This window comes from Mustela erminea, chromosome 5 (genome assembly GCF_009829155.1).
Source record: "Mustela erminea isolate mMusErm1 chromosome 5, mMusErm1.Pri, whole genome shotgun sequence".
Lineage (NCBI taxonomy): Eukaryota > Metazoa > Chordata > Mammalia > Carnivora > Mustelidae > Mustela > Mustela erminea.
In genome coordinates, this window is record NC_045618.1 from 139,103,623 (window position 1) to 139,119,107 (window position 15,485).

General features: G+C 43.1%; 1 protein-coding gene across 2 annotated transcripts in view; it reads left to right on the forward strand.

Annotated features, from left to right (window-relative positions):
• The window catches only part of AK7 (adenylate kinase 7), a 74,202-nt gene that overhangs the window by 34,534 nt on the left and 24,183 nt on the right, over positions 1-15,485 (forward strand). For both annotated transcript variants that reach the window (XM_032345207.1, XM_032345208.1), the window contains exons 6-10: positions 9,643-9,723; positions 11,973-12,061; positions 12,777-12,867; positions 13,923-14,000; positions 14,868-15,017. In XM_032345207.1, coding sequence (XP_032201098.1) covers positions 9,643-9,723; positions 11,973-12,061; positions 12,777-12,867; positions 13,923-14,000; positions 14,868-15,017 — 489 coding nt within the window. The remainder of the gene's footprint in view (positions 1-9,642; positions 9,724-11,972; positions 12,062-12,776; positions 12,868-13,922; positions 14,001-14,867; positions 15,018-15,485) is intronic.

Genomic DNA, 15,485 nt, shown 5'->3' on the forward strand with positions numbered 1-15,485 from the left:
GGAAAACTGTAAACACCAACAGCTTCTTAGCCTTCTGGTGCAGCAAAATTGATCGTTTTGATACGCAGATATTGTAAAACTGGTGTGTTTCCTATCTTTTGTCAGAATGGATGATGGGAATGCCCTGGTGATGAATGAGTTTACTATATTTAAGAATTATCAAGGGTTTGCTCACTAAGTGCCAGGCCCTGTGCTAAATGTTTGGCTTCTGGGTAGTTCATGTAATCCTTGTGTATCTCCTAGATAACCCTCAAACTCCTGTGAATCAAGGCCTGTTATCATCATCCACATTTAACTTATGTAGAACTTACACAGAACCCCCCAAACTCCAAAGGGTCCATCTACTACGTTTTCCCCACGGGCAGAGAACCCACAGACGTGACATGTAATCATGGTGACACCTGGTGGTCGCAGAGGATATTACCATAGGAACTTTGTCCTCACCTTCTGTCCTATTAAAACAAACAAACAAAAACAATTTTTTTTAACCTCTGGCAATACAAACACTGCAAGTATAAAATGTTTGAAGGAAATAACAGTGGGATTGAGACTTCTAGCCCCTTTTCTACCCATTGATTGATGACCTTCTCTAAGTTATTAAAGTTTTGGAGTAAAATGAATAAAGGCACTAGACTAGACAGGTCTAAATTTCTTCCAATTTCAAATCTTGTGAGTGTATTATTTTATTAAACATTAAGCATTGCTGAAGATCAAGAATCCATGATTTCTTGATCATTGATGTTCCGTTATCTAGATGAGAACATATGGTCACATACACACAAATAATTGATATAACTGATAAAGTGGAGAATCTTACCATTTTAATATGTTTTCTTATAAAAACATTAAATTTGTCTCATGATCCAAATAATACAATCAAAACTTTATTTTAAAATACATTTTTTGTGGGGCATCTGGGTGGCTCAGTCGGTCAATTCTTAATCTCAGCTTAGGTCTTGATCTCAGGGTTGTGGGTTCAAGCCCCAAACTAGTGGGGTCCTTATCTGGTTTTGGAATCAAGATCATGCTGGCCTCATAGAATGAGTTTGAAAGTTTTCTTTCTGTTTCTGTTTTTTGGAATTTGAGAAGAATTAATATTATCTCTTCTTTAAATGTTTGGTAGGGACGCCTGGGTGGCTCAGTTGGTTGGGTAGCCGCCTTCGGCTCAGGTCATGATCCCAGCGTCCTGGGATCGAGTCCCACATCGGGCTCCTTGCTCGGCAGGGAGCCTGCTTCTCCCTCTGCCTCTGCCTGCCATTCTCTCTGCCTGTGCTTGCTCTCTCTCCCTTTCTCTCTCTCTGATAAATAAATAAAATCTTTTAAAAAAATTTTTTAATAAATAAATAAATATTTGGTAAAATTCCCCTAGGAAGCCATCTGGCCCTGGACTCTTGTTTGTTGGGAGATTTTTGATGACTGATTTAATTTCTTTGCTTGTTATGGGTCTGTTCAAATTTTCTATTTCTTCCTGTTTCAGTTTTGGTAGTTTGTATGTTCCTAGGAATTTATCCATTTCTTCCAGATTGCCCAGTTTGTTGACATGTAATTTTTCATAATATTCTCTTATAATTGTTTGTATTTCTGTGATGTTGGTTGTGATCTCTCCTCTTTCATTCATCTTTTTTTTTTTTTGCTTGGGTCCTTTTTTTCTTTTGATAAGTCTGGCTAGGGGGTTATCAATTTTACTAAGTCTTTCAAAAATCAAGCTCTCGGTTTCATTTATCTGTTCTACTGTTTTGTATCTATATCATTTATTGTCATTCTAGTTTTTATAATTTCCCCTCTTATGCTGGCTTTAGGCTTTATTTGCAGTTCCTTTTCTAGCTCCTTTAGGTGTAAGGTTAGGTTGTATATTTGAGACAGTTTTTGCTGGCCTGTATTGCTCTATACTTCCCTCTTACTTACTTACTTACTGCCTTTTCTGCATCCCAAAGATTTTGGACTGTTGTGTTTTCATTTTCATTTACCACCATGTATTTTTTAATTTCTTTTTTGATTTCTTGGTTAACCCATTCATTCTTTAGAATGGTGTTCTTTAACTTCCATGTATTTGTGGTCTTTCCAACTTTTTTTTTTTTTTTTTAACAGTTGACTTCAGATTTCGTAATGCTGTGGTCTGAAAATATGCATGGTGTGATCTCAATCTTTGTTTCTTGAGGGCTGATTTGTGACCCAGTATGTGATCTATTCTGGAGAATGTTCCATGTGCACTCAAAAAGAATGTGTGTTCTGCTACTTTAGGATGAAATACTCTGAGTATATCTGTTAAGTCCATCGGGTCCAGTGTATCATTCAAAGCCATTGTTTTCTTGTTGATTTTCTGCTTATGAGATCTGTCCACTGCTGTAAGTTGGGTATTAAAGAACCTTACTATTTTGGTATTATTATCAATGCATTTCTTTAATAATTTGTTATTAATTGATTTATGTATCTAGCTGCTCCCAAGTTGGGGGCATAAATATTTATAATTGTTAGATCTTCCTGTTGGCTAGACCCCTTAATTATGATATAGTGTCCTTATTCATCTCTCATTACAGTCTTTGGTTTAAAATCTAGTTTGTCTGATGTAAGTATGGCTACTCGGGCTTCCTTTTGATGCTCATTAACACGATAGATGATTCTCCACCCCCTCACTTTCAATCTGGATGTGTCTTTAGCTCCAAAATGAGTCTCCTATGAGCAGTGTATAGATGGGTCTTGTTTGTTTGTTTGTTTGTTTGTTTTTATTCATTCTGACACGCTGTGTCTTTTGATTAGAGCATTTAGTCCATTTATAGTTAAAGTAATTATTTTTTTAAAGATTTTATTTATCTATTTGACAGAGAGAGAGAGAGATCACAAGTAGGCAGAGAGGCAGGCAGAGAGAGAGGGGGAAGCAGGTTCCCAGCCGAGCAGACAGCCTGACGCAGGCCTGGTTTAGTGGTCGTGAAATCCTTTAGTTTTTGTTTGTCTGGGAAGCTCTTTATCTTTCCTTCCTTTCTGAATAACAGCCTTGCTGGAAAAAGTATTCTTGGCCGCATGTTTTTCTCCTCCAGCAGGTTGAACATATTTTGCTGCTCTCTTCTGGCCAGGTTTCTGTGGAGAGATCTGCTACTAATCTGACTTGTCTTCCCTAGCAGGTTAGGGCTTTCTTTTCCCTTGCTGCTTTCAGGATTCTTTCCTTTTTTGAAGATTGATTGATTTTTAAGAGAAAGAGAGAGAGATAGTACATGATCACCCAGAGGGAGAGGGAGTGGGAGAAGCAGACTCCCAGGACCCTGCGATCATGACCTGAGCCAAAGGGAGACAGTTAACTGACTGAGCCACCCAGGTATCCCAGGATTCTTTCCTTAACTCTCTATTTTGCAGACTTTACTATGATATGTCTTGGTGTTGGACAGCTTTTGTTGAATTTGATGGGAGTTTTCTTTGCATCCTGGATTTGGATGTCTGTGTCCTTCCTCAGATTAGGGAAGTCTTCAGCTCTAATTTGCTCAAACTTTCTGCCCCTTTTTCTCTCTCTCCATCTTCTGGGACTCCCATAATATGAATGTTACTACACTTTATGGAGTTGCTGAGTTTCCTAAGCCTACATTCATGATCCAATACTTTTTTTCCCCTCTTCTTTTGAGCTTCATTATTTTCCTTAAATTTTACCATCTGTGTCACGTATTTGTTCCTCTGCTGCTTTCCTCCTTGTTGTCGTTGCATCCAGTCAGTTTTGCATCTTGCTTACAGCATTTCTTATTTTGACCTGACTAGTTTTTTAGTTCTTTTATCTCTTCAGTGTCTTCTATGCTTTTCTCAAGCCCAGCTGGTATCCTTGTAATTGTTATTTTAAATTCTGGCTTGGGCATATTACTTACATCTGTTTTGATTAGATCTCTGGCCATGACCTCTTCATGTCCTGTCTTGTGGCATGAATTCCTCTGTCTTGGCATTTTGTGTAGGTTACTGGTGTGTGCACTTCTCTGTTGTATGTGTGTGTGTGTTAGGAAAGCCTGTTATAGCTCCTGCTCCTGAGAATAATGTCTATATTAAGAAGAGTCCTATACTGTCCAGGACCTGGGGCTTCAGCAAGTGTCTCAGGGTGTGCACTGTGTTGTTGTGTTTTCACTGCTCCTTCCCTGAGGTCAGTCTTCTGCAGAGTTTCTTCTGCAGTGGGGAATGTTTGGACTTCATCCACAGTGTGGACGTTTTAACTAGGTGTATTTTGGTTTGCTTGTTAGGAGACTAGATCCTGTTTTCCATAGAGATGGATCTTTGCAGCAATCTGTGATCAGTGGACTTGGTGTGAGCGAGGGGTGTGTGCTGGTCCTCTTAGGAAGGGTCCTGCGGCGCTGGTTCTCAGGCTGACTTGCCCTAGTAAGATGTACCTGCTTGGTGCAGGGGGGTGGGGTTTGACTTAATCAGCTCCAGCCACCACAAGGGGGCGGGGGCACTGTGCTGCTCAATTATGTCTGTCCTTGCTGGGGGGGGGGGGGGGGAGAAAATGGCATCACCCCTCCCTCTCCTCCCCGGAGAGGGGAGTTTGCACCCACCACTATTCAGGAAGACCCACAAAAGAATCCTCTCCCCTCTTGTTTCCCTGGCTTCCATAAGATCTCTGGCCTCACCCTGTCTGTGTCCAAGCTGTCTGCCTGCCAGGCAGCACAGTACTCCTCTATGTTTAATCTGGGGTACACAGCTGGGTTTCAAAACTCCACATCTTAGGCCCTTGGTGCACAGGAACCTGCGCTGATCTCTGGGGGAAGGGTTTTCCCATGCTGTGGCCAGTGCTGGTTTGTCCCAGAACAGTAGTCACACAACCATGCAGCAGTTTGAGGTTTATAGCACAACAAAAAGCCAGCACCACGATATACTGCCCTCAGCAGGTGTCTCTGTTCCTTTGCAAATGAACAAGGCAGCATGTTGGTGCCTGCCAGCATTTTTGTCCCTGGAGAGGCAGCGCCACCACTTCATTCTGAAATGCACTCCAAGAAGGGGAGCACTGCCTCTCCCAGTGCAATCCTGGGGGATCCTCAGACACTGCCCCCTCTCTCCTTCCACGCAGGAGTGCTGCTTTGACCACCAGGTCCCACCCAGCAATGGCGCAGACTTCTAAAACTTCAGACTTTGGTTCCAGTGCTTGTAAAAACTTGCAGTAATCAGCCACTGTACTTGTTCCAATCCGTGGTTTGCGCAAGTGTTTCTCTTGGGCAATCCCCCCACATGATGCTTTCTCTCTGTTTCCCTCTCTCTCTCCCCTCTCCAAGATCAGGGCTCCCTCCCTTCTGCAGTATTCATGATTCTTTTTTTCCTGGAATCATGTCTCTGCACCTCCTACCTTCCATAATGTGGCTTCTTTTCTCTCTAGTTCTGCAGTTTGTTTTCTCAGCATTCAGATTGGTTTCTTGGGTGTTCAGAAAGACTTGATATTTATCTAGCTGTGTTGGGGGGTGAGGCAAGCATAGGGACCCCCTGCTGCTCCACCATCTTAACTCCTCCTCCAGTGTCACCTTTTTTGTCCATTTATCACTGAATTGCTTTTTAGTCAGAGGATGTGGTCTGGGTGGTGGCGATTATGTAGTTTTTGATGAGATGCTTTGCTCCATAGTACACAGCCAGGGTTGTTTTTATTTTAAATTTCATACGGACTTGAAAAACCCGTGTTTTTCAAAACTGTGTGCAATTTCCATTATGTCTCCTTAGGTCAAGTTTCTTTCTTTCTTTTTTTCTTTTTTAAAGATTTTATTTATTTATTTGACAGACAGAGATCACAAGTAGGCAGAGTGGCAGGCGTGGGGGGAGGCCGAGCAGAGAGCCTGATGTGGGGCTCAATCCCACATGAGATCATGACCTGAGCCAAAGGCAGAGGCTTTAGCCCACTCAGCCACCCAGGTGCCCCTAGGTGAAGTTTCTTAATGTTATTTTGCGTCTCTTACTAGTTTGGGGGCCTCCTGAATTTGTCAATTACTAAGAAGGGGTATACTAAAAAAAAATCTCCCACTATGGAGTAAACGTATCCCTATCTCCTTGAAATTACTTTAGATCTTTGCTTTGTTCATTTCAAGGCACATTCCTATAACCCCTTCACAGTGTTACACATTGTCAGAATGAAACTATAAAATCATTTTGTTTTCTTAACATTGGGAGCAAGCTAATATCTTAGCCATTTCTGCAGACTTCCGGACCATTCTTTGGTATTAATGAAATCTTTCCTAGCTCTCACAAAGGCTCAGATAGGTTTAATACTAAAGTCATGAGTCTAGGGGCACCTGGGTGGCTTAGTCGGTTGAGCGTCTGCCTTCAGCTCCGGTCATGATCCCAGGATCTTGGGATCGAGCCCTGTGTTGGGCTCCCTGCTCAGCAGGAAGTCTGCTTCTTCCTCTCCCACTCCCCTTGCTTGTGTTCCCTCTCTTGCTGTGTCTCTCTGTGTGTTGAAATAAATAAATAAATAAAATCTTTAAAAAACATAAAAATAAAGTCATGAGTCTATCATGAAATCTTCAGCTTCTCTTCTGCCGGCTCAGCCTGATTCAGGCTCACATGAATGCAGGAGGGAGGGAGGCTAAGACGTGATCCGCTTTCTTCCTCTCTCCACCTTAGTCAGCCCCCTTCTCTCCTGTTCTCTGCTCCTTGCTCTACCACCTGCCTGTTCTTTTTCTTTTTTTTTTTTTTTAGAGTTTATCTGTTTGTCAGAGAGAGAGAGAGTGCAAGAAGGAAGAGCAGCAGGCAGAGGGAGAAGCAGGCTCCCTGCTGAGCAATGAGCCTGATGCGGGACTGGATCCCAGGACCCTGGGATCAGGGCCTGAGCCAAAGGCAAACACTTAACCAACTGAGCTACCCAGGCTCTCCCCACCGCATCCACCACCACCTGCCTTTTCTTTGTCATCATCATCACTGTCCTGATCATCCTGTTCTTTTCCTTTTTTTCCAATTTCTTAATTTTTCATCATTATAACCATATTTATTTCATGATCTCTACTAATTTACTTTCTAAAGGCTTTGCAAGTCTGATTTCACTCATCTTGAATGGTTCCCTCATCAGTTTTATAATTTTGGCTTGTGAGCTCATCTTTAGTAAGGTCTTTTAGTACAAAGTTTCTATTAGCAAGTATTAGTGGCATATGTTCTTGTGATTTCGGGAACTCCAATTGTAAAAGTAAACCTGTTATTTGGCATGGATTTTTAGAAATAGCATCCCTTTAAATTGTCAACATCCATTTCTTTATCCATCACCCCTAAAAACCTCAGGTAAATGAATTCTCAGGGAAAAGTGAGCCAAGTGCACTTTATATCAAAGTGTAAAGTATATCTTCCAAAAGCGTTGCTATAAAAGTCTCAGGTATATTCAGGGATCGGACGCCTCCAGGAGTCATTATGGTCAGTGCAAAATGGGAATCACAGTGAGACTATGCCTTTGTAATTGGCTTGCTAGTCAAAGCTGTGCCCTCAAACCAGCACCCACGTGCTACAAGAAGGTCACCACCCTTGCCCCAGCTGTTGTCCTTTTACTGGGGCTTTAAAGGACAGAGGAGATTCCTGGGGGGCGGGGGGAGTGGGGGGAGCCAGGTAGAGGGAACTTTGTATTTGCCTTTTTGAAGTGCCCAAGAGTCTCACTGCCTAAAATGCTTTTCATGTTAATTTTTGGTTCTGGAATCCTTGGATTAAGCAGGTAATTTGAATGTGAAAGACAAACCATTGAGAAGTACAGGGCCAAGGTTAAAATTCTCCAGGGAACCTTGGCTTAGGTTTGACAGCAATTGCTTGTCACCTTCTTTTCTAGTTCAGTCTTTTGTTGTGGATGAACCTTTCATGTTGTGGCCCAACTCCTAACCTCACCAAATCTAGTGCTTTGTCTCCTCTGCCTGCATGGATTTGTAAAGGCACACACCTAGATTATGAGAACCCTTGACCTCCCAGGGCGCCCACACTGTCCACTCTTCACCACTCTTGTTTTCACTTCTGTTTTCTTTTATGTCCTTGAGAATTCTACCATCCTAGAAGGATACTAGTGACATTTTACTTGGCACTTCTAACTATTCGAATTAGGAGCTTTTAGGTTTTTATAACCCACCATGGATTACCTGGAGCAGAAGAAAGACTCATTTTCCTGATAAAGGTTCCCAATTCTAACATGTGTGCTTGTGCCCTCTGGGAGGGGTTTCCCACACCACCAAGTAATTCTTGGGCACCTGCCAGGTGTTTTATATTTCAACTCAATTCTGACACTTATCTTCCTAGAGGTAGCATCAGATCCCACAGATTTAGGGCTCAGTCCTATGAGATTGTCCCCTACTTGCCTCACCTGTTGTGTTGTGTGGTTGTTGAGCACAACCATCAAAATAGAATTCTTGAGACCTTGTATGGTACAACTTAGTAAATTTATTTAAATAGCACAGGGATAAAACCTGTGGACAGAAAGAGAGGTACTTTTGCTGTAGGAAGCTAGTAGTTGTCCACATAGTGTTCAGGGTGTGGGAGGCATGCAGGGTGTATGAGGTCATAAACATTTTCTTGAATTTCTACTTGTAAAACTACCTTTGCAAGATTTCTCTGGTGCTTATCATTCAGTTTCATATTAACCATTTGTGAAATACATGGGCAGTCATGAGACCCTTGAAGAAAATAACACAACTAGGGGGCATCTGAGCAGCTCAGCTGGTTAAGCTCTTAGCTCAGGCTTGATCTTAGGATTGTAAGTTCAAGACCTCTGGTGGGCATGGAGCATACTTGAAAAAAAAAAAAAGAAAAAAGAATGTAGCAACCAGTACATATTTGACCCTTACCAAAACTATGCAGGCTAGGTCAGCCTCCTGGGCTAAAGGTGGACATTTTTCTGCTTCTATCCCTTATCAGTGGCAAACTCAAGCTGTCACCTGTGTTTCTGACCAACCTTTACAGGTTGGAGGGTCCCCTAACCCCTCCTACCTCTCCAAGCCTTGGATTTGATTAGTTTGTTAAGAGTGGCTTACAGAATTCAGAGAAACATTTTACTTACTAGATTACCCGTTTATTATAAAAGAATATAACTCAGGAATAGCCAGATAGAAGAGATGCTCAGGGCCAGGTTTGGGAAAAGGCATGGAGCTTTTCTGTTCTCCCCAAATTCTCCACACGTTCACCAACCTAGAAGCTCTCCAGACCTTCTCCTTTTGCATTTTTATGGAGGTTTCATAATGTTTGAGTAAATCATTGGCTGTCCTCTCCACCCCACCACACCCCTCCCTGGAGAGGGTGGGGAAGCTGGAGTGGGCAATCATTCACATCTTGGGTTGGATCGCAAAGCCACCTGATTAACATAACAAAAGACACCTTTATTACTCTGCTTGGCCATTCCCATAGTTCTGGGAACTCATGCCAGATATAGAGATGAAGACCAAATATATATTTCTTATTATGAATCGTAATATCACACCTTATATTGTGGCCTGTTACTAAAAATCTCCCTGTGTATGTCCACCTCCCCTCCTGGGTAAGTAAAGATCATTCTGAAAGGACCCATTTTTATATCTTCATAGATAATTATCTTTGGCTTTCATTTAATTAAAAGTCCCAGATAAATTTCAGTAGTGGTCAGAAGCATTCAGTGTCTTTCATTCGTTTTAACCACTAAAATCATCTGGTTCAGTACGATTAGTAATACTAAATTTAGCTTTTTTCCTCTCCTCTATCTACTAGACAAAAAAATTCACAACTTACGTGGTTGCTGCTGGACTTCAGTATGGAGTGGAAGGAGGCATCTTACATTATTTTTTTAAGGTATGACTTTTCAGTGACTAGGGGGGTTTTTAGAAAAGCATTTTACAGTAAGGTTATTCAGTTTGAAGTTTTTATTTTTTCTTTTTCTATTTTCCTTTCCTCTGTGATGACCACACTCAGAGCAATGAGGAAAAAGATGGCTCTCCCTTCATCCATGGGACAGACACTGATGCCTACCATATTCCAGAAACTGTTGTCAATTCTGGGACTCTGATACCATAATAATAAAGCCCTTGCATTGGTGGAACTTGCATCCCAGTGGGATGGAGGAGAGTGAGAGATACGGACCCAACTGGCCAGGACACAAAGTATTTCAGATGTTGACAAACAGAATGGAAAGCAACAAAACAGAGAAAGATAGAAAGAGAACCAGTGGTAGGGTTGGGAGGTGGTATCTTGAATGTGATGGTCAGGGAAGGCCTTTCTCGTGATATGACACTTGAGCAGAAAGTGATCAGGGAGTTGGCTACTTTGCCTTCTGGAGGAAGGGTGGTAGGAACTGGAAGTGCAAAGACCTGAGGGAGAAATTTGCAGGTTGGGATTAAGGAACAGCACATAGAAGACTGTAGCCAAAGTAGAGGAGAAGGGTAGGTCCGTTTGTCCTTGTCTGTTCTCAGCTGCTCCTCAGCTACATGGCCACTGATTGTTGGCTTTCTTAGGTTCCTGCCCCAGACCTTCTTGCCTTTTTTTTTTTTTTTAAGATTTATTTATTTATTTATTTATTTATTTGAGAGAGAGAGAGCAAGTGCACAAGTGGAAGGGGTAGAGGGAGAAGGAGAGAGAGAATCTCAAGTAGACTCTGCACTGTGTGTGGAGCCCAACACAGGGCTCGATCTCACAGCCCTGAGATGATGAGATGAAACCAAGAGTCGGATGCTTAACTGATTTCTCCAACCAGGTGGCCCCCTTCTGCACTCTTCTCCTGGGTTGCTCTGTCCATTCCCGTGACTGGTGCCCAACGACTCTCAAACATCAGTTTCTCCATCAGGGCTTGCTCCTGAGTCCTAGCTCTGTGAATCTAGCTGCCTGTTCAAGCACCTCACTTGGAAAGTTTCACAAACCCAAATTCTACATGCAGTTCTCCCCAACCCTCTGTTCCTCCAGGACCCCATCTCAGAAAATGGGACCTTCCACCCATCTGCACCAAACCAGAATCCAACTCTTCCCTGGTTCTCATCCATCACAAAATCCCCCAGTACTATAGGGCCAACCTCCTCAGTATCTCCTCCTCTCCCACCGCACTCCCCCCGCCCCATCCACAGGCTAGACATCTCTTGTTGGCCCAACTGTCCTGGTCTCCACCTCCGCATTTAGACTTTTACTTCCCGTCGTTCCTTTGCAAGGCAACAGAAGCAAATGTAATGATGCCACTTCACTGCTTAGAACCCTTCAACGGTTTCCAAAAGTCTGAAATACCTTACAAGATCCAGTGGTCTGCTGCGGCTGCCACCCCTATTTCACCTTTAAAAGCGATATAAGATAATCTAGTACCTGACAGCTCAACAGTATCCAGACTGTCTATTTTTTTCTTTTTTTAAAAAAAGATGTTATTTATTCATTTGTCAGAGTGAGAAAGAGAGAGAGAGAGCACAAGCAGGGGGAACAGCAGGCAGAGAAACACGCTTCCTGCTGACCAAGGAGCCTGATGGGGGATTTGATCCCAGGACCCCAAGATCAAGACCTGAGCAGAAGGCAGCCACTTAACTGACTGAGCCACCCAGGCCGCCTCAGACTATCTATTTCTTCACTGAAATACCTAAAATGTGGGGAAAGGACAAGGGTTTGGACTTTGAAGATCAGGGTTCAGATCCGGGCACAGTAGTCACTGAGTCTCCAATGGTTTATCTACTAAGCATTTCATCTTTGAACTGATAATAATGACCCCTGGCCCATGGGAGCAATTTTAGACTTTCATTCTCATTTCTGTGTGTATGTGAGAGGATGGAAGGCATGTGAAAGCATTTCTTTTCTGTGTAGACACCACACAGATGATGACTGAAGATAGCCCACCAGACTGTAGATTTCCTGAGAAGTATTTCAGCCTAGGTTATACGGTCCATGGTTTCTCTTAATAGGATTTGAGCAGCAACTAAATCTCATCAGAACTGATTTTCAAAACCTCCCCTTTAGGCGATAACATCATCAGACCACTGGGTCTTTTAGATGTCCAAGGGTCTTTTGAATGGCTGTGCTTGAGCTCTAATAGCTACATACAACCAGGGGGCAATACAATTTTGCTTTTCTTTCAGATAGCTTGGTTGGGTGAGGTTCCTGCCATACCGGTGTTTGGAGATGGAACAAATGTCATTCCAGCCATTCATGTTCTTGATCTAGCAGGGTGAGTTTCTTCTAGAGCTGGGACTTCCCCGGAAGTAATTGACTAATGTATTTGTGTTTCAGCGAACACTTAGTAAGCACTTGCCAAGCGCTAAGACCCTTACATCACTGTATCCATTCTTCATGACCACCCTATGCACAAGGTCTGGTCATTATCTCTGTTTTGGCATCTGGTGGCATAGTGTCCACCATCTGAAAATGCCAGGAAAGCCCATAGTGCAGTCTTCACCCAGAAGTCGTCTGTCCTGAATGTCGGAAGTCACGAATCACCTGGGGTAGGAAATCGTACCCCCCCCATCCCACCCCACTGCCTCTTACCGCCCCGCAGCTCCCCTAAAACAGCCACGGCTTCTCCAGACCTGTGTCTGACTCTGTGGACGCCCCTCCCCAAAGCTCTGTTGAGAGACTTCCAGGAGCTGCCCCGGTGAGCAGACTTCACGGACTGAAGTCCTGCTGGGTTCAGGGGCTCTTTGCATGGCACTGGGTGAAGCCGGAGCTGATGGATCAGGCTTGGGATCCTGGCATCTCTACTTTCCCTGTGGCTCAGCCTGAGGCACGTCCTTGACCTTCCCGGCTTCCTTGTCTGTCCCACCCATGCCTGAGTTGGAAGTGGAGTGAGATACTGCCTGGCCCTGCGGGTGGTGGTTGGTTCACTCTACTTGACTCCATCTTTCTTGCTTTCTTCCCTGATGATGGTTTTTCCTGGCGGGCTGCAGAGTGATACAGAACATCATAGACCACGTGCCAAAGCTCCATTACCTGGTTGCTGTGGACGAGTCTGTCCACACCCTGGAAGACTTGGTCAAGGTACAGCCGTCCCATTCCACACTTGCTTGCATTTCTTTTTCTTTTCTTTTCTTTTTTTTTTTTTAAGATTTTATTTATTTATTTGACAGAGAGAGAGAGAGAGAGAGATCACAAGTAGGCAGAGAGGTAGGCAGAGGGAGAGGCAGGCTCTCCGCTGAGCAGAGAGTCGGATGCGGGGCTTGATCCCAGGACCTTGAGATCATGACCTGAGCTGAAGGCAGTGGCCCAACCCACTGAGCCACCCAGGTGCCCCTCACACTTGCTTGCATTTTTTAAACTGTTTTACCCCCTAAAGTATAGCCGTGGAGTCAGCTATGCTAACAAGACTGGGGACTCCCCAAATGGAATATCCTTAAAACCAAAGTCACTGTAGGCATCTGCAGTGTATATGTTGGGAAATTTACAGTCAAGATGGCCTTTCTCCAGTCTGTGCACTGAAGGGAGCAGGAGGGGCCACTGTGGGACCAAGACACACATGTGAATCCCACAGGGGGTTACTAAAATATGTCCTGGATACTTGCCTCAAAGTACTTATAGGGTCAGATTTCCCCAAACCTACTGGCAGCTTGCAGGGACTCTAGGTCTGTGGGGGCTGTCTCTCCAATCCAGGCCACTGGCCACCTTATAGTCCAGCTAGCACAGTGAATGTGGCTTTCCCCTGACCACCTCCTACTCATCTTTAACATTCTGCTCAGATTTAATCCTCAGAAAACCTCCCTGCCTCCTTCCCACCTCTTGCATGGGTCAGGCGCCTCGTTTCCCAGCATCCCCTCTGCAAGACGCAGTTTGCATAATTAATCATCTGTGTACTGGGCTGCCTCCCCTGACTGAAAGCCCTTGGAGGGCCCTTTCTCCTCTCTGTCTGCAGTCTCTGGCTTGCAGTGGTGAACGTTGGATATTTGCAAAAGAGATGAATCAGTGCATGCCTTCAGGGCACTCCCCCTCTGTTTAGGGAAAAAAAAAAAAAGTATTCCCTTAGGTTGACATTCATTTGAGAAATCTTGTATTAAAATCTTACAGGCAAACCAAATAGTATTTCTGATTTTCTCTAACAGTGCATCAGTAAAAATACTGGCCCTGGGAAAATCCAGAAAATACCCAAAGAAAATGCTTTCCTAACCAAGGACTTAACAGTGAGTAGATACGAGATTCTTTTCCTAAATATATTGGTTCTTGAGGGATTTGGAGTCCAAATACCTCGGTTCCAGCTTTATCTTTGCTCCTCCTGCACAGCTAAACATTTTACCCTAAAGCAGTTTCCCCTTGTCTACTGAGAGCTTCTGTTTTGTTTTCTGAAAAAACGCTCAGGGGTCCCGCTCAGGAAACGCATTTGAAAACTGTTTGATACGTAAATGCTTTACAGACACTGGGTGTCCTTCTCTTTGGCCTCTTTGTGTAATACAGACAGGAACCTGGGATTTCTGATTCCATTACAACAGAAACCTACACAGCTTTAGTCAGCAGTGTGCCCTTTGAACTTGCTTTAAGACGTAGTTATTTTATTATTTTGTTTTTTTTTTTTTTTAGGAATAAATTGCATCTAAACACTACCTTTGAGAATGTTTATGGAAGGACAGATATCACTGGTTGTCTCTCGGGAGCGGGGCCAAGTGGGTGGTGATGGAGATCACAGAGAATGCTTTCCTCTTGACTTTTTCTTTTGGATTTTGAGTCAAGGGATTGCACCATTCAAAAAACAATACAATTACAATTTGTAAGAAAGAAACCTTACACTGGGATTTCCGGCATCGTCCTACTCTGAGCTGTTTGTCTAAGAGCCAGGATGCTGCCTGTCCCCAGCACAGAGGTGGGAAGATTTAGAATTTGCATAGGAAGACCACAGGGGGCGCTCTGTCAACACTGAGCGCCGCCATTGATTGACTTCCATCTTTGGGGACTGTATAATTTTTTTTTCTTTAATCATGGGGATTTTGGTCTGTTATAACTGTCGGAATGAAAGAAAAGTCAAGTCAAATCTCTAATATTCCTTTATCTCTTAGCAAGAGTGTCTTGACCATTTACTGGTGAATTTGAGAATGGAAGCCCTTTTTGTGAAGGAGAATTTTAACATTCGGTGGGTTGCCCAAACAGGATTTGTGGAAAATATCAACAATATCCTCAAAGAGTACAAGCAAAGCAGAGGATTACTGGTAACTATAACAATTTACTGTTTCGATTCCCTGTTTTAAAAATTCTGATTTAAGCAAAGTAAATCAAAACTTTAGTATAATCACACTAATGAAAGTATTCTCTTTTTCATATGTCCCAACTTCTAAAATCAAGTTCTTTTAAAAATTTTAATCCAATTGTCCACGTCGAACAATCTAGGTGTATACTAATTAATTAATTGTCAATCAAATATTAAACATTTTAAAGTTAACACAGATAACGACTGTTATGCTTGACACAAATTGAACCTGACAGTAAGCTCAAGACTGACCACCCCAGCGCTGTCTACGTATGGAAAAATGACAGGTGCATTTTGCCCTGCCTGTTTTAACCCTGTTTTCACCCTGGTTACTTACCTACAGAAGAGGGTCGGTGGGAGGTGGAAAGGAGAAGTCTGATTGTTACTTTGATCTCTTCCTGTTGGCCCAGAGATTCGGTAGTCATCTTAA